Source organism: Clytia hemisphaerica, unplaced genomic scaffold (assembly GCF_902728285.1).
Source record: "Clytia hemisphaerica strain Z4C2 unplaced genomic scaffold, Clytia hemisphaerica genome assembly, whole genome shotgun sequence".
In the NCBI taxonomy this organism is placed as follows: Eukaryota; Metazoa; Cnidaria; class Hydrozoa; order Leptothecata; family Clytiidae; genus Clytia; species Clytia hemisphaerica.
This window is the reverse complement of record NW_027103648.1, coordinates 858,579-876,264: the sequence shown is the minus strand read 5'-3', so window position 1 is coordinate 876,264 and position 17,686 is coordinate 858,579. Positions and strand designations below refer to the sequence as shown.

At 34.5% G+C, this 17,686-nt stretch overlaps 2 protein-coding genes across 3 annotated transcripts; one reads left to right on the top strand and one right to left on the bottom strand.

The window, feature by feature from the left end:
• The first annotated feature begins 1,030 nt into the window (after window positions 1-1,030).
• LOC136803024 (uncharacterized protein C19orf44-like) lies at window positions 1,031-17,428 on the top strand. 2 transcript variants are annotated; one of them, XM_067059775.1, is made up of 2 exons: window positions 1,031-1,144; window positions 15,729-17,428. In XM_067059775.1, exon 2 carries the CDS (start codon window positions 15,804-15,806, stop codon window positions 17,031-17,033), a length of 1,230 nt encoding a protein of 409 aa, XP_066915876.1. In that variant the 5' UTR covers window positions 1,031-1,144; window positions 15,729-15,803; the 3' UTR covers window positions 17,034-17,428. The 2 variants fall into 2 exon arrangements, with proteins under 2 accessions (XP_066915876.1, XP_066915875.1); XM_067059774.1 differs by lacking the exon at window positions 1,031-1,144 and adding an exon at window positions 8,013-8,377.
• Window positions 1,151-5,932, bottom strand: LOC136803023 (uncharacterized). The gene is made up of 2 exons (XM_067059773.1): window positions 5,712-5,932; window positions 1,151-4,864 (listed from the first exon to the last, which is right to left on the bottom strand). Exon 2 carries the CDS (start codon window positions 4,836-4,838, stop codon window positions 1,659-1,661), a length of 3,180 nt encoding a protein of 1,059 aa, XP_066915874.1. The 5' UTR covers window positions 4,839-4,864; window positions 5,712-5,932; the 3' UTR covers window positions 1,151-1,658.
• Window positions 17,429-17,686: the final 258 nt, after the last annotated feature.

The following is a 17,686-nucleotide window of genomic DNA, read 5'->3' as shown; positions in this document are numbered from 1 at the left end:
GTAGAAGAACCTTGTGCTCTCGAAGTGAAAAACAACCCTTCTCCCATAACTCTGTCAAAACACTTACGAGTACTTGTCTTTAACTATATTCATTATATTTCTTTTTGGACTATATTTTGAGATGAGAAGAATATTTTTCATTGTTTTTCTATATTTTATTTCTACATTTACTCATTTTTATATAAAGTTTTTTTATTTTATATTTTGAATAAGTTTTAGATGTTTTCGAAATATCTTGTAAATATTATACGCCTAATGAGACAATTATCAAATTTGAATTTTTAAAAGAGAATTCTTTCTCATTGTATTTTAGTATATAACGAGTCGAACAACTTAAACCCTATTCATATTAGGCTTTCATGGGCGGTTCGCGGTTCAGAACTGGGGAACTAGGGGGCGGGGGGCTTTTCTTGTACCATCCCTTAAAAGTTCTCTCAGCTTAAAATGCCTATTTTATCCTAATTATTCCAGGATTTAAAAAATAAACTTGCACTGTGAATGTGTCAATTTTTATTACACCTTACTGTCAGAGATGTCACCACCCTCCAAAGGTGTGAAAATTTTTAGGAGTCAATCTTAAAGCTAAATAAAATTTAGAAATTTTACAAAAGATTTATTTTCCAAAGATTTATTTTTCCAGGAACTATTAACATTAGTTTATCCACCAAACAGAAAAAGCCCCATCCCCCTAGTTCCCATGTTCGAATAGGGTTAATCCTCATTGCCTTTCTCATATTGAACAATTATTAATTTACCCTTTTATTGAATGACAAAGGTTGTTGCCTCATTTCGATAGCCTTGAATGCTTAGAAAATCCAAAATGACTTTTTCAGTGACTTTCTCATCAGTTTAGAACCTTATATTCTCAAATTATTTGGGAGGGTTTTGTATAATTATTCGGAACTGTTTAACCATAATTGGATAAAAATTTAAGATTTTTATTTCTTTTTCTTTTTCATACAAATAACCGATAAACTGTGCAAGGTATTGCTATAAAATGTTTTGAAAATTATATTTTCCTTTTTAGTTAAATAATAAGATTAACAGAATAAAAAAATGATTAACAAAAGGTGCTGGAGCTAACAAGATTGAATGCTATTGGTGGAAATGTGGACAAAAACGTAATGAGAAATCAGATCAAAAGGTAAGATTGACTTTCAATATTTACTACCAAACAAATTTTAGGAAGGTTTTAATGTTCGCGTTTACGATTGAAGCAATAAAAAATTTACGGGATTCTTAAAATGTCCATACTTTCCTTATTGAACATGGTTAGATTAGGCTCAATTAAATGCAATCTTGTTATCTGTTCTGGCATCAGAAAACCTCTCCTTTATTGCAAATTTATAAAAATGGAAATAATCATTACATCTGTGATATCAGTCTGGAATTTGACAATGTTCTGTTTCGCATCCAGTGAGCACAACTTTAAAGTGGTACCCAAAAAGAAGTCTTTGAAGTGTTTGTTAAAAAGGTTTGCCTAACGGAGAACGACGTTATAACACATATTGATAAAATTAAATCTAGATATTAAAAAAATTCAAATTAATTATTTTAGACGATTCGTCCATATTATGTAGTTTTATAGTAGGCCGTAGTATATACAGCAACATGAAGCAACCCTACAGATCCTTCCAATTCCAATGTATCATAACATATCATAAATTGGAAAGGTACGACTTTATAGACGACGATTCACTTCCTTGTGGCTCCAGTCGTTTGGAAAGTAATGGTAACTGTTTATGATGATATTCTATCATGGAAGACTCTCGTAGATGATATAAAGCATTCCTACGGTCTTTCTCCAGTTCGATTAACTTTTGTTGCAGTAAATCGTAATGTTCGTTGATTTCTTTCTCCTTTTCTTTCACGCCGCGCTGAACTTTTTTATCAAACATCCACTCGTCATAGGTTTTCGCTCGCATTAACCCTTTTGGAGTGACGTTTTTGTTGGATTGAGTATGTTCTTTAGTTTTAATTCTTCTTAATGGTAAATTTTGTGATTTCCGCGCGTGCGCACTTTTGGGAGGAGGTGGTCTGGGTTGCAGGTGACGTTGTTGGTTTCGGAGCGCAGGTGCGTGCGATTTTGGTCGCTTGATGGTTAGTGGTTTTGGATGCGATTGTTCTTTTTCGATCTCTAAGAGAGCACTGAGAATGACGGATTGAACGAAATCTTTGACAGACCCATAGGTCAATTCCGATGGTGGAGTTGCTTCAGAATGCTGCAAAAAGTCTTCACGAAACTTTTCAAACGAATTCTCCTCGGTGACTTCAAACGTTGCATTACTTCTTGGACTGTCCGTAGCCGACGTACTCATATAAGAGCTGTTCGATCCTCTATTCTGTGAATGTAAAATAGGTCTCGATTTATCACTGTTGAGTAGCAAAGAAATTTTCTCCCTCTTTTTGTTTTCTTTAGCTTCTTTCTTCTTTTTTTCCTCCCAATCATCGACTTTTTGTTTCACCATTTTCTGCTTTTCCGACTCTTCGCGTTTCTTCTGTTTTATTTCTTTAGCTTTAGCTTTCCGTTCTCTCCGCTCTTGCCTTTTTCTCACTCGTTCCTCTTTACTCTTTTTCTCCAACCATTTCTGTAATGCAGTATTTTCACTTTTCTCCAGTCGAGAATCTAAAGCTGGCTTAACTTCGGCTTTAATCCGCCCAATATCATGTTTCGGTGACTTCTCAATCTTCTTCTCTTTTCCTTTATTATTCGATTTACCAGCCAAACATTTTTTACATAAAACACTGTCACTGAAAATTTCATTCAGTTCTAAATACGAATCTTTCTTGAAGATTGGATTTCGACATTTTTGGCAGACTTTGCTGTAAACAACATCAGTTTTCTTCTTCTTTTTCTTTATCTTTTTCGCTTTTTTCGGTGTTTTCCGATTAGTACTACCTTCTCTTTCCTCATCTTCAAAATCATCGATTCCCAAGTCACCCAAATCGAATGTCAAACTTCGATTTGATTCCATTCTTTTCTCTTCAGGTGTTTTCTCTAACTCATTGATGATATGATTGAAATTATCAAGGTCCTTTGCATAATCATTTAACTCGATCCGAGCTTGTTGTACTTCCTGAAGATTAACGAATTCATTTTCATCCTCACTGACCATCTCCAGGGCACTCATATCATATCTTCGATCTCCTTTTTCATCATACGTATCACCGTCCCTCTTGAAAATCACAGTTTTCTTTTTCTTTTGAGGCTCTTCTTTTTCCTCATCAATTTCTCTCTGTAAATCTCTCATCATATCTTCCAACAGAGTCAATTTTTCGGGTTTCCCTTCTGAACCCTCCTTATCTTCATCCAAATCATCATTATTTTTCTCTTTTTTCTCCTGGGGTATACCATTCACTAAGTTTTCACTTTTCGACTGCTCATTTTCACCATCTTCATTTTTTATTAATTTGTTTTCTTCGGTCGTCATAGCAATGGAACTCTCTTTTGAAGCATTAGACTCGTTCCCTGAATCTCCCTCTTCGAATTTTTCGTTGATTTCTTTTCCACTAGATAATTTAATTTTCCCTTTTTTGACTTCGTTAAAATCATTGTTTACTTCCTTGATGTTTCGATAAATTTCTCCTCGTTCGGTATTATCGTCTTCCTTTTCCCGAGAGTCCTCATCTCTAGGAGTGGTTTCTGATTCGATATTTTCGTCTTCGTCTGCACCCTCGTTTTCGGTCAAACTCTCGTTTTCATCCTCCAATATTTCTCGCTCCTCAGTTTGATTATCGTTTTGTTCATAGTCCTTATCGGTGGAATTCTCGGTCTTCTTCTCAGTTGATTTTTCATTTTCAGCTTCGAGAGAATCTTTGTAATGGAGTATGCTTTTGAAATCACTCTGGTCTGTTTTATCATAAGATTGCTCGTGGCTCTCGGACTTGTTTTCGGTTTCATCGTCGTTATCATTATTGTCGCTCATAGTTTCTTCGCCTTTATCTACATTTTCTCTCGGGCTTTCATAGGTTTGCTCGTGACTCTCGGACTCTTTTTCGGTTTCATGGTCGTTATCATCATTATTGTCGCTCGTAGTGTCCTCGGCTTTATCTACATTTTCTCTCGGGCTTTCAACTGATGAAGACCGATTCAATTTATTGTCTTTTTCATTATTCTCAATGTTGTCATAATCATTTCTGGGGCTATCAGATTTCTCTTGTAATGATGGTGTTTCACTCTTCTTTATTTCCACTGAAATATAATCTCCTTTGTTGATGGCGAGCGTATCTTTGTTATGGGGTTCGTCGAAATTATTCCTTGGACTGTATTCAGAAGTTGGAGTTGCAATTTCTCTGTCGTGGTTATTTTCTGTATGCTCGATTGTCTCATTACTTGGAGTATTCCGCCGGCTTATAACTGCATCTGGTGTTGATAGCCTCTTTTCCATGGATTTTTCTCCTACTGTTTCTTCAATAATCGAATCGTTATAAAACCGCTCAACTACAGGATCCGAATCTGTTCGACGACTTAGTCTGCTTTGAACTTCAATATCATCAAACGAGTCTCTGATATCATACGAAAAATTGTGTTCTCGTTCTGTCTCTATTCCTTCAAAGCCGTCCATGGATAAGTTCGAGGCGGATCTTGAGGACCCTGTTCGAGCTCTGGCGGCACTTGGCGTCAAAGTGCCGTCAAGATATACGCTTTGCCTTGATACAGCTGGGCTTTCGCTTGAATTAACTTCCATAAGTAGATTTGTTGTTGGAGGAGTGTTTGGTTTAGTTTCAACATTGAAGAAGTTTTCTTCGTTTTGTTTTCTTTGAGCCACGTCGTTCACAACCTCTCCAAACATGTCGAAATCGTCATCGTATGTCGTCTGCCGTAAGTTTTTCTCCATCCTGTTACTTTCCCAACTACGGAGATCTAGAAATAAAGAAGTTGTATAGTGTTTTTTAAGAATATTTGACATAGAGACTAAAATATCGAAACTTGAAAACGAACACCTAAGATTTGTACCTTGCAAGTACCATTATAAGATATAACCACTCTTTAAAGGGTATACGTGGTTATGTGTGAGATACCGACACGTTTTTCTTAGACCACCCCCAACAACGATAGCAAAATAGTGTTAAAAAATCCATATTTTGTCACCGTAACGAATGTTTGACACCGTAAAACCTTAACTTTTTTTTCGTTATCGCCGCTTTATCAATTTCGACATGGTCAGAAATGCAAGACTTTTTGTGAAAATTAAATCTATTTCTCCATTTCCAAAGAAGAATTTAACAACCCATTTTAGCCTTAATTTCTTATTATAACGGTTGTCGCTGCTCTCGGTCTCGGACGGATTTCCGTCTCTGTGAAGTCCAAAGAGATTTTTCCGCTAGTCTAGCAAGCTAGACGACTAGTAGAAATAAAGCAAAAAGTAAATCCCGTAACAATAATTGTATTATCATATAACGCCTATACTACTGTATTACACGCATTATAAACGACTCCAGTCTACTTTTCCGTCTTAATTTAGCAAAATTCAGCAAAAAACATTGAAAATTTGGGGATAATTTATCTTGTTGATTCCAATGTCTGTTTTGAAATTGAACAAACACGTATAGACAACGGAAAGTTGTACCTTGTAAGTTATGAGTTGTTTAGCCAAGCTTTCACATGGTAAACCTTTTTGATCTTTAGAAAATATGAAAAACATTTTTAGGGATAATTGATAGGGATAGGGATAATAATTAATTTGAAATTAGTTAAAAAGTATACTTACCAAGTTAAACGATAGATTTTTGTCTTGAGTAATGTCTGATTAATGGTTCGGCGAAAACAAAATATTAACTGTGAATAATTGACATTTTATCACTCTCTAAAGAACATACAAAATGAAAAAATTTATTTCGAAAAAATTTATTTATCTTAGTTACCATGTAGACCATATATGAGATGACATATTATGAATGAACAGAAGAATATATTTTTGCGCTTAGAGATATCTGATTGAAGCGGTCTCTCTCTCTTTCTAACTTTCTTACTCAATCTTTATTATTTTTTCTTCAATTTTATCTTTGATGAAATCGTCGTTTATTATTTTAATTCTCATTTATTTTTTGTCTATTTTTAATGTCGCTCCCTCCTATCCCTGTAATGTATGGTTTTTATAAGCAATTTTTTTTGTAAGAATTTTGATAATTTCAGTCTTCCAAGTTGCAGCCTAGCCCTTAGTAAATAGCTTTTCGTTTTAGGGAAACTTAGTATTATTTTCAGGGCTTTAAACAGATCATTAGCCATTTTACAAAAAAAAACGGTGCTGTAAAATTTGGTAATTTCGACGTTAATGAATTCTACTCCTACATGGATTTTTCACCTTTAAATTAGTCTCTCTAAGGGTCGGAAAATTCCGGATTTTTAAGAATTTTTTTGATTTCCAGAGAACAAATTGTAATAAAGTCTCTCTGAGGGTATCACTTTTTTTCAAAAATCGAAAAAGAAAATTCAAAAAGTCTCTAAGGGTCACCTTTTTCAGCAAAAATCAGTCTTTCTAGTCGTTTTTCCGAGGTCCCGTCCGCGCATACCCCTCATTCGCCAACCCTAGTACCCCCCCCCCCCCGGCATATATTTCGTTATGTCTAACGAAAAAGTTTCTTATACGGGAAGTTTAAAGTAAAGAGGCTGTGATTCAGACTACTAAACGCTGCTAAAATTTGCCAAAATCCCTTGTCAAATTCCCTTGGATGTCAAATTCAATGGTGCTACGATTTTCCGCAACATAATAGAGGATATCGGCTTTCCGAATTCTCCCCGAATGATTACCCATCATGATGCATTGCGCATCAAAGTCGATATCGTCCGTGAATTTGCATCATGGGTAATCATTCGGGGAGAATTCGGAAAGCCGATATCGTCTATTCCAAACTGATTGTTATGTAGGCTACAGTAAATTCATAGATATTATGTTGCTTATAAAAAAAGCTTCTCTCCGTCATAATTTATTTATGACGTAATATGTTTTGGTTTCATTTTAGCCCGACACGAAATTACTTTCTGAACAGTCGGGTTCACCCATAATATACTTATCGTGTTATGATGTGCGTGTCTAGTTTATGTTATCCGTGACTTGTGTTCACCATACCATACATTCAAAAGCGAGGCTCGGAAAACACGAGTTAAAAAACACGAGTTACAAAAAACACGAGTTACGTTAAATGTGACGTCATCAATGGGAAATGATGACGTCACAAGTAGATAATTTAACTCGTCAATTTATGGTGCACCTTAATCTTACGAGTTAATTAACTCGTCAATTTATGGTGCACCTTAATCTTACGAGTTAATTAACTCGTCAATTTAGGGTGCACCTTAAATTGACGAGTTAAATTTTCATGAAGTTGAAACCAAGTTGGTCAAAAATTCTAAAATGGTGGTTAAATTATTTTTTGTGCCTATTTTTTGTTTAAAACTATTGGAATGGTAATTTTCTCTCATAATATTCTATAGTCTAACTGAGACAGAAGTTGACAAAAAGTATTTAGGCTGGCTCAAATGCTAAGGGAGGTGCATATGTATAGAGTTTTGCTTCCTGTAAAGATTTAAAAATAAAATTACGAATTTTGAAGCTTTATAGCAAAATGAGGAACTTTTCTTTTGGTTGCTGTGAATTTTTTGAAAAATCAATAAACGGGGGGGGGGGTCCTAATAAGGTCCGGGGATTGGAAAAAATCGAAAAATTTTAATCTGAATTTTAGAATTTTTGACCAACTTGGTTTCATGAAAATTTAACTCGTCAATTTAAGGTGTACCATAAATTGACGAGTTAATTAACTCGTAAGATTTAGGTGCACCATAAATTGACGAGTTAAATTATCTACTTGTGACGTCATAATTTCCCATTGATGACGTCACATTTAACGTAACTCGTGTTTTTTGTAACTCGTGTTTTTTAACTCGTGTTTTCCGAGCCTCTTCAAAAGCTGCTCAAATATAACATATTACATAGATGTAGTATGACTATAATGCAAAACAAGTGTATTATGGTTGAACCCGACTTTAGGTGTCCTTTTGAAAGATTTGATGAAGTTTTTACACAAACTGTTTACATTTTGGAAATGGCTGCGATTTGTCTGAGATTTTTCCAATTTCTCAACGTATTTTTTAACACCTTCAAATCAGTCGCAGGTGAAGTTTGTTTGAGTAATACTGTCAGAAGAAAAGAGAAAAACACATATATAGTATCTTTTTTGAACATTTTTTTAAATAATTGATGTGAGTGTTTGTAATTATAAAAGAGAGTCCATTATCAAAACAATGTCAAACAATTCTCGAGAGAGATGGAAGAAAGCTCTACAAAAAGCTTCACCATCAAAACAACGTGGCTTGGATAGATCAAACTCTGTTCTTTCTATGAAGAGTGTGCAAGATGAAGAGACTAATCAAGATGAGGTAGCTGCTCTTATAATATAAACTCTTTTTAAAAATGTTGATTGTTTCTGTTTTTGAATTTAATTTTTTTAGACTTATTTATTTTAACTTTCTTTTGTTGCCTTCTAGTTTTAGGGACTAATTGTTTTCCAGCTAGTTATCAAAGCATTATACAGTTAGCCACATTAGAAATTTACCAAAGATCAATGTTGCCTGGCTGCGAAAGGGCTTTTATCATTTACTCGACTTGCTAGTATAAAAAAGAATGCGCTGGAAATAACATTAAAAAATAGTTATTCACACTAGGAAATCAAGCTTTCAGAAAAAAACAACATCAGTCATCTCCAGGATGTATTTGAAACAACAAGGATTCGAGAGTTAGGGGCCACTCACATATCGATTTCTCCCACGCTTAGCGTCATTCCGACGATATAGGGTGGGTGGGTTAGATCGAGTGACGCTAAGAAAATCTACTAGATTATTATTATTATTATTATTAATTTATTTGGTAAAGAAGTTCTAAGTTCTGTAAAATATACAATGCAGAAAAATACTGATGTGGACCTACTAAAATTGTAAAATAAAATATAAGATAGTTATGAAAATATAAATAAATGGATGATATTTATTGCATGATCATATTAAAATAAGTAATTGTATAAATATGTTAAAATCAATTAAAGTCTATTCACGATAAGTGTGCACTAAATTTTGACTTGCTTGTTATTTCTCAACCAATGCTTCAATCTTAAAAAGTTTGGTATCGTTGGAAAGGTAGGAAGGAGCTTATTAATTTACTGTTAGCTTTTTCCGTGAAATTTGAAAAGAACATGAAGAAAAATGAAGAAGAAAAAATTCAACTTTTTATGGATAGATCGTATAAACGTAATTTTTTAATCTTTGGAAAGCTTAAAGCTTGGCGATTTCAAAAATATACACGTTTTTTTTTTTAAGAAACTAGTTTTACCAAGCAGCCTCAATGTTTCTTAAGAAATCGGCCTTTTGAGCCTTAAATGTTTCTTACATGTTTCTAAACTTTTTGACATAATCAGCCTATTTTTCATGCAAAGATTGGAAGGTTCTAAAAAAACCGTTTTAAAAATGTTATTTTCTCATTCTCAGCCTCAGCATGTTTCTTAGATGTTTCTTAGTTTTTAGGCATTCTGAGCCTCATGTTTCTTAAAAGTGTGTTTCTTGAAAAAAAAAAGACGTGTATACTTTTACTAGGAAATATAATTTGAAATTTGCAATATTTAACATAATGTTCAGTAGATTGTGTGTTTTTGAAAAAAATTGAGATTTGAACAAAATAGAAAAACCGGGGGTTACAAAGTGGTTTCTTATTAGATGTAGTAATCACCAATTGATTATGCGATTTATTAGGATTCAATTTCGATGGCTTGTATGAAGGTACTTTAATTACTTCTGCAACTTATTAAACCCTATGGGATTCAGATTTTACAGCTAAGTACGCTTGTTATTGTGACAAGGATAACTAGGAGATGCTTCGGAAAAATTTAGCTCTATATTTTATTTTGGAAAAAAAAGCTGCAATAACAAGAAAGTATTGGTATGTTTATGTTACCATGAGTACTGCCAGGGCAAAGAAAAGAGCTTCTTCTTTTTCTTCAGAAAACAGCAACTCGACCAAAAAAAGAAAAACATCACAGAATAGTCGCAAGAAAATTAAAAACGTTGACAATGAAAGTATAACTCTGGTGAAAAAAGTCAACGAGTGGATAAAAAGTGCGCAAAAAAGAGAACAGAATGGCGAAAAAGTCTTTTCCACTTATGATCGAGCTTCAAATGTTTCTGAGCTCTGTGGGATCTCACGACGGGAGGTGTTCTATCTACAAAAGAAAGAGTATGTCCCTGTAAGGAAAGAGTGCTGCAAAACAATACTCGATGATTTTGATAAACAAGTTGTTTCACGCTTAATTCTTGGCTTTTATAAAAGAAATCCACCAGAACTATACTGACATTAGATAAAATTCACAGAGAGTGCAAAACGATTTCCGGTTTCCCAAAAATTGGAAGGACTTTTCTGTTCAAAGAAATCAAGAAACTTGGCTTTGTGTTTAAAAAAAGAAGTTTAAAAATGGAGATCTACCAAAGGCTGGATATTGTTGCGCGTCGCCATGAGGTATTGAGGGAGTTAACAGATCTCCGTGAAGCGGGATACCAGATTTTTTACCAGGATGAAACATGGTGTAACGCAAACCATACACAAGAATATGTTTGGAAAAAGGAGAATGACGACGATCCAGATGACTTAATTGCAAACACAAAGTGGCATGGCAGGTTAAATGTTCCATCAGGAGGCGGAAAACAATTAATCATCAACCACATTGGATCGGAAAATGGTTTCCTCAAGGACTGCGGTGAAGTTTTTGTAGGAAACAAAAATTCAGCTGACTACCATCACGAGATGAACGCATCACATTTTGAAAATTGGTGGGAAGTAAAGGTGCTCCCAGCGTTACCCAATCAATCTGTTGTTGTCATTGATAATGCGAAGTATCACTCTCGCCAAACCGAGGAGAGTAAAAAGCCAACAACCCAATGGCGCAAGACAGAGATTCAAGCACGGTTAAATAAAAATAAAATCACTTATCTCCCGAAAGATACCAAACCAATCCTTCTACAAAAATCGAAGCAGATCTTTGTTGAAAAAAAATATTGTCTTGAGGAAATAACAAAGAAGTACTGCATAGAAAACAAGAAGGACATCTACATTTTGAGATTACCGTTGGTCACTCAGAGCTGAATGCAATCGAGCTGATATGGGCAAAAGCCAAAAATGAAGTTGCCAAAAAGAATACCACCTTCAAAATCAAAGACGTGAAGTTACTTATGGATAGAGCTTTGGAAAATGTTTCTGAAAATTATTGGTGCAAAGCAATCAAGCACACCATCACAGTAGAAGATGCGTTCCGAAAAGTTGATTTTGGGGATATTGCAGTTGATAGGGTGGTGATTGATTTGAACGACGATAGTGACTCAGACTCAGATTTGGAAGATTATGACAGTGAAACAGAAAGTGAAAATTGAATAATTAAAGTGTCTCTTATTGTAGGTTTTTGCCTCTGAAATTATGCTTTATCATACAATTCTTCTTCATCCTGACATTGAGTTCTCTATGTGATCTTATTTCTTATAAACGACGTGTTGTATCGGTATGTTATTGTTGCGTTGTTACATTTGTTAGAAATTACTTAAACATGAAAGATAATTACTTTTTTCAATAATGTTGTTATAGAGAGTGTTTTTTGTAAATGCAATACCCCCTGTTTTTCTGTTCTGTTTTGTTCAAATCTCAATTTTTTTCAAAAGCACACAATCTACTGAACATTATGTTAAATATTGCAAATTTCAAATTATATTTCCTAGTAAAAGTATATATTTTTGAAATCGCCAAGCTTTAAGCTTTCCAAAGATGTAAAAATTACGTTTATACAACCTATCCATAAAAAGTTGAATTTTTTCTTCTTCATTTTTCTTCATGTTCTTTTCAAATTTCACGGAAAAAGCTAACAGTAAATTAATAAGCTCCTTCCTACCTTTCCAACGATACCAAACTTTTTAAGATTGAAGCATTGGTTGAGAAATAACAAGCAAGTCAAAATTTAGTGCACACTTATCGTGAATAGACTTTAGTATTAAAGTCATAATAAAAAAGTATATAAACCTGGATTTATTAGTTTAAGATTATCCTAACTAGACCAGACACAGGAACAAGGGGATTGATTAATAAGTTGGTATTAGGATAGAATTGATTTAGCAAAACTTGAGACACAACCTACAGAACTTTGATTTTAACAACTGCACCAAGGCAAAGAGAAATAAATAAATAATCTAGAAGAGTTAGAATAATTGATGATTCTAGTAATATATAAAATCATTTTGTAAGACTCTACCAGTGGCTAAGGTGCCAAAGGTGATTTTATCAAGTTCTTTTTCAGTCAAACCTTTTTTAAATTGGTTGTAAGTCTTTTGCCTTAGTTCAACTGGTAAAACATTCCAAACGTTAGTCGCCCGATAGCAAAACGATTTCTTGTAACCAACATAATTATATCTGGGCAATTTAAGCTTAAACGAATTCCGATTTTTGCGTTTGTCACTTCTTGATATCAGTGAAGAAAGTGGTTTTGGTGACAGATTATAGAAAACTTTGAATACCTTTGATGCTATTGAGCGCTTGTAATAATACTCAATTGGTTTCCACTCTGCCTTTTTCATGACTTCATAATCGGATACAGACTTTTTAATACGCATTATAAAACGAGCAGCTTTCATGTGAATATTTTGTAAGTCTTGAAGGTGATTTGACCTATCCCAAATAAGTATTGCATAGAGGACAGACGACAGAACACCTTGGAAATAAATTGTCAATAGAGGTATCGGTTTTTGAGGCCAAAGAGGTGTTCAAATTTCCAGAGAACTATAAATTCCATACTTATTATTTTCAACAACTAGCAGCCTGTTCCCCAGTTCATATTAGGGACCTTAAGCAACTAGGACGGCGGTTGTAGTGAGAACTGTAGCATCCAACAATAACAAATCCCTTTTGGGATCGACATTTGAATCACAAAAAGATTTCATTCTTTTCATATACTTTTCTCATGAGAATACTTAGATTTAACTGGGTAATTACTGGACGTTTCAAAATTACAAGGCAACTTCAAAAACATGTTTCGACGTTCTCTCTAAGACGAAGGCGGTAAAAGAGTACTATAATAATTAATCATTTAAATCACTCGGGAGATAAAAGATTATTTTTCACCAAAGTTTGCTTTTGTTAAAGTCCATTCACTTGCTATTAAACCATAGTAAAATCGAATAAAATTTACCATTAGATTTTAATATTTTCTCCACATACTCCCTCAAGTCGCCGTCCTAGTTGCTTAAGGTCCCTATTCAAGATTCAACAAAAACATCCTCACACTTCTCTTTTTCACGGCATCAAAAAAAAGGCGACATCGAAAATAAGCCGGTATATAGTAGAATACCGGAGATGCTATGTTTAAAAGTTTGGAGCTTTTTTTTCTCGCCTCGTAACTTATGCGGGTCTGGGGACCAGACTGTGCAAAAGTCATACCAAAACCACTACTCGAAAAAAAAAGCAAAATCTACCAAGCAGAAGAGGGAAGAAACTTCTCTGGCAGTGGAACATCAATACCGTCAACTGCTCCAACTTGGGACAAGTGTACGCAACATGGGACTTGTTGATATCTGGTCTCTATTTTCACTTACTGTAAAATCGAAAGAGAAATCATGTATTTTTTAATACGCGGTTCATTAAACTCAAATCAAATGACTTTGGTGGCTTGGTGAAATGGTGGTGGAATGGCCGTCCCATGTTGCGTAAGATAGTCCCAAGTTGGAGCAGTTGACAGTACTTGAAGTGAGAAAGGAAGAAAGGTTCTCATTGATTTTCGGTATATTTTAAAATATGACGCTAAGGGTAGGGGGTGGGTGGCTTTTTTAATTAGCGTTGGAATGACGCTAAGCATGGGAAAATCGATATGTGAGTGGCCCCTTACCTGAATCAAGTTCAAGTTCCCAAGACAATTGATTAAAACTTGAAAACTTAAAATGAGACAAAATAAACGATTGCGAACGTGCAGCAGCCAGAATATCAACCAACCAAATTTTGTCATTCAATTCCCAAGACAGCGCTTTGATTTTTAAGGCCTTGTTTATACGCTGAAGTAAAAATAATTCCGTACATGTAAATGGGTCAGAGTTTGAGGTCTTTCCGGGAAATAGCCTATCCGGCAGTGCACAGATTTAGGTGGATTCCTTCTCCCCTGTAGATCTACAGGGAAGAAGTTCTTGAGAAGTTGATCTTCAAATTAGTTTTCAAGGTTGGCTTGGCTCAAATCTTTTCATCTATTCTATGGCTCAAATTTTAGGCAATTTCTCATAGTTTTTGAAAATGTTAATTTCATTAAAAAGCCCTGGGTTATTTTTTCATGAGTCAAATGAGAAGTTTTGCAGCACAATTTTTGCTTGTGAGTTAAGTGATCGATATAGTGGCTTTCGCAGCAAATCTTTGATACACATTTCGGCAGGGCACCTGGTAGCCTCTTCTTCTTATCTTAGCTTAGGAGAGTATGTTAATTGGATACAAAAAAGTATCCAAAATATAATAGCCCACAACACAGACCAACATTCTAATTTGGATACTGAAAACCAAAAAAAAACAACAATTTTTCAACAACCAGAGACATCTGCACCATCTTACCATCTCCAAAATCTAAATAATTTTCCAAAGTGCGCGATTAAAGTTACTGTATTCGATACAGATCTCACAATTTTCTGTAGAAGAAAGGACTTTTAGAAGTCTGGGGTGTATGTGTGAATGTGCGCAATCTCAGTTTACGTTTCTTGTCGTGAAGATCTGTTCCTTTTGCTAAATGAAAGCCTACCTGGTGAGAGTAGCGTGTTCACATTATTTGCAATCTATGATTTGCAGTTATATGTTAATCAAATGACTTTGGAGGTTCAATGAAATGGAGGCCAAATTGCTGTCACATGCTTTGTTAGATGGTCCCAAGTTAGAGCAAGAGACGGTATTTAGTATACCTGAATCTCCTAATTTGGATACTACTCTCCTAATTAGGAGAGGTATATTAGGAGAGGTATCCTAATTTGCAATATATGACTGCAGGATAGGCTTTTTCCTGGAAATTTTGCCAAACCCATACAGTTAGGATTAGGAACATTTGGCAATCGTTTCGCGCTGCGATGGAGTGCATGATTCAGTTGGGAGATCATTTTGGGTGTTTTGGCGTTACCACTCTCAAAGCAGCAGGCACCTATGTCTTTCCACAACTCAATCCACCATTTTAGATGGCTTAAACAATAGATCCAAAAGGGTCTTGCATGATAGGATTCTGCCATTCTGCCAGCAAAAAGTAAATGACACTTGTAAACAATTTTCCATCGAAAGCAACCAAAAACATTACTACTTCCCAAACCGGAAGGCCAAAACAAACCATTGTCCACAAAAGGTGGACATCCTAAAAAGGTGGACTGAGTTACAAAAAGAAAAAGGTGCCCACTGCTTTGAGGGTGGTAACGCCCAAAATGATCATCAGACAGAAGGCGAGTTGCTGCACAAGTTACATCATTCACTCCACCACAGTGTGCGCAACAAATTATGTTTCAGTGAATCAATAATTATTGTCATGACTTTTTTTTATTGCGGCTGCGTATAGAAACTTGCAGAATGTTCCTAATTCTATTTATTAAGGAAAGGAGCTTAATTTTGTTGTGAACTGAATTTTCCAGCTGAATGTTGGCAAAATCGGCAGATTCGTGCAAAATACTATTTATTTGACTTATTGAATTTTTTGTTTCATTCTAGGTTGACAATTATGTCAGTCGCCTCAAACAAAAAACTGGTTTGCGTGGATTGTGGAGTGGTAATAAATTTACTACCATGGTTGATGATGATAAAACGCCTGACATATCGCTCAGTTCAAGTGAAAATTTGAGTGACATGGACTTCACCCGTCTCAAACTTGACAGTGATGAGGATGAAATGCGAATCGATTACATGAGAGATTCCAAACAACGTGATATTAACAATAACATTGTTGTCAGTGATGATGAACAAAACAATTTAATGCAAAATATTCAATTTGCAGAACTCCAATTGGGAGATGTTGAATTGAGTAGTAATAATTATTCGCAAAAACTTGATGATGATTTCATGCCTAATGTTTATACAATGAATTTCAGTGATGACAATGAAGTTAATCAAAACAATAGTTCTGATTCTGTTAGTAGTTACAACCCACAAGGCAACATCAAATTCATGAGCAGTATTGAAACAGAAGCATCAGATGTAAACAATGTTCAAACTGACGATGAAATTAAAACAGAATCTATATCAAGTGTTGCGGAAAGTGAAGTAGCTGAAATTTTAACTGAAAAATCAAATTCTGAAAGTATTATCAAGAGTGATAGATATGTGAGTGATTTCTCATCTGGCAGAAGTAGTAAATTGAGCCGTAAGAAATCAACTGAAATGACAATGACTTCACCAGAGCATAGAAATACTTCAAGGCGAAAAATAAAACGTAGATCTAAATCTTCTCAACAAAAATCATCAACATCAGCCTCCAGCAGAAAGACAACTTCCACTGAATCAGATACTGGGACACTGTCATCGACTTCAAGCATATCCTCAGATTCTGAACACTCCAAATCATCCAATGTTTACACTGCCAAATCATCCCCCTCGCGTACTCGAAGAAAGCCAAAATCTTCCAAACACAAAACTAAAAAACAAACTCATACCTCAGTCCAAACAGACTTTAAACCGAATACAGCAGACATTTTGAATTTCAAATATCCATGGCAACAAGACAGACCAAACAACATTGCAGCTCAAGTAGTGACCGGAGAAACACTTCATGTTTTGACTAATTATGACCCAGCAGTTTTAGCAGCCCATGATATGATGAAATTTCACTTCAACCTTTTAAACCAACACATTGATAACAGTCGTCGACTATATGAAGCTTATTCAAAAGAAACTTCAAGTGGGAGATCTAAATATACTACTGTAGAAGATACGATGAATTTCATTGAGAAAAATCGACCTAAAGTTCAAACTTACGAAGAGGCTCTTGAAGACATAAAACGCAACAACAAAGATAATTGATTGATTTAAAAAAGGCTTTTAAATTTATCTTAATATATAAGGTCCTGTGAAAATTGGAAAAATGAAATTAGGTCATGGTACATAAGCTTAGATTTTTGTGGTTAAGATTTATGCTGAATTTTGGTAAAAATTTCTTCTGTAGAATATTGCTATAAAATTGGCGTCAAAATTATCTGTTAGTAAGTGTTATTTAAAAACTGCAGTTTTTCATACACAGTCCCTAACCTCGATTACTTCTAATATTTTATAGTGACCAGTTTTGACATTTGAACATAAATATTTGAGCCTGAAAACTTCCAAAGTATCTTCTTAATCAAATGAATATTTATTTTTTATACGTTAAATGCATACTTTTTTTTAAAAGCTCATTTCAAAATATATTTTATACAAATTAATTTAATTAAACGTTGTACCTAAAAAAGTTACAGTATTTTTCTATTTAAAAATCTAATTTTTCTATGAAAATGGTAATAAACTATGCCACGAATTGAACTCTTCCCTGAATCATAGAGAGAAGCCCTCGGACAATATTTTAATATTGCAAAGAACTCAAGAGTCGGATCCCAGATAAACTCGTTTTGTTGGAAGAGAGGGGTGTCAATTTTATATTGTTCACTTTTTATTGGAAAATTTATAAATGCTATAATTATTCA

Coding starts and splice junctions, on each gene's coding strand:
- LOC136803023 (XM_067059773.1), bottom strand. CDS start 4,838: ATGGAGAAAAACTTACGGCAGACGACATACGATGACGATTTCGACATG.
- LOC136803024 (XM_067059774.1), top strand. CDS start 8,243: ATGTCAAACAATTCTCGAGAGAGATGGAAGAAAGCTCTACAAAAAGCT. Junction 8,378..15,728: donor AAGAGACTAATCAAGATGAG/GTAGCTGCTCTT, acceptor GTTTCATTCTAG/GTTGACAATTATGTCAGTCG.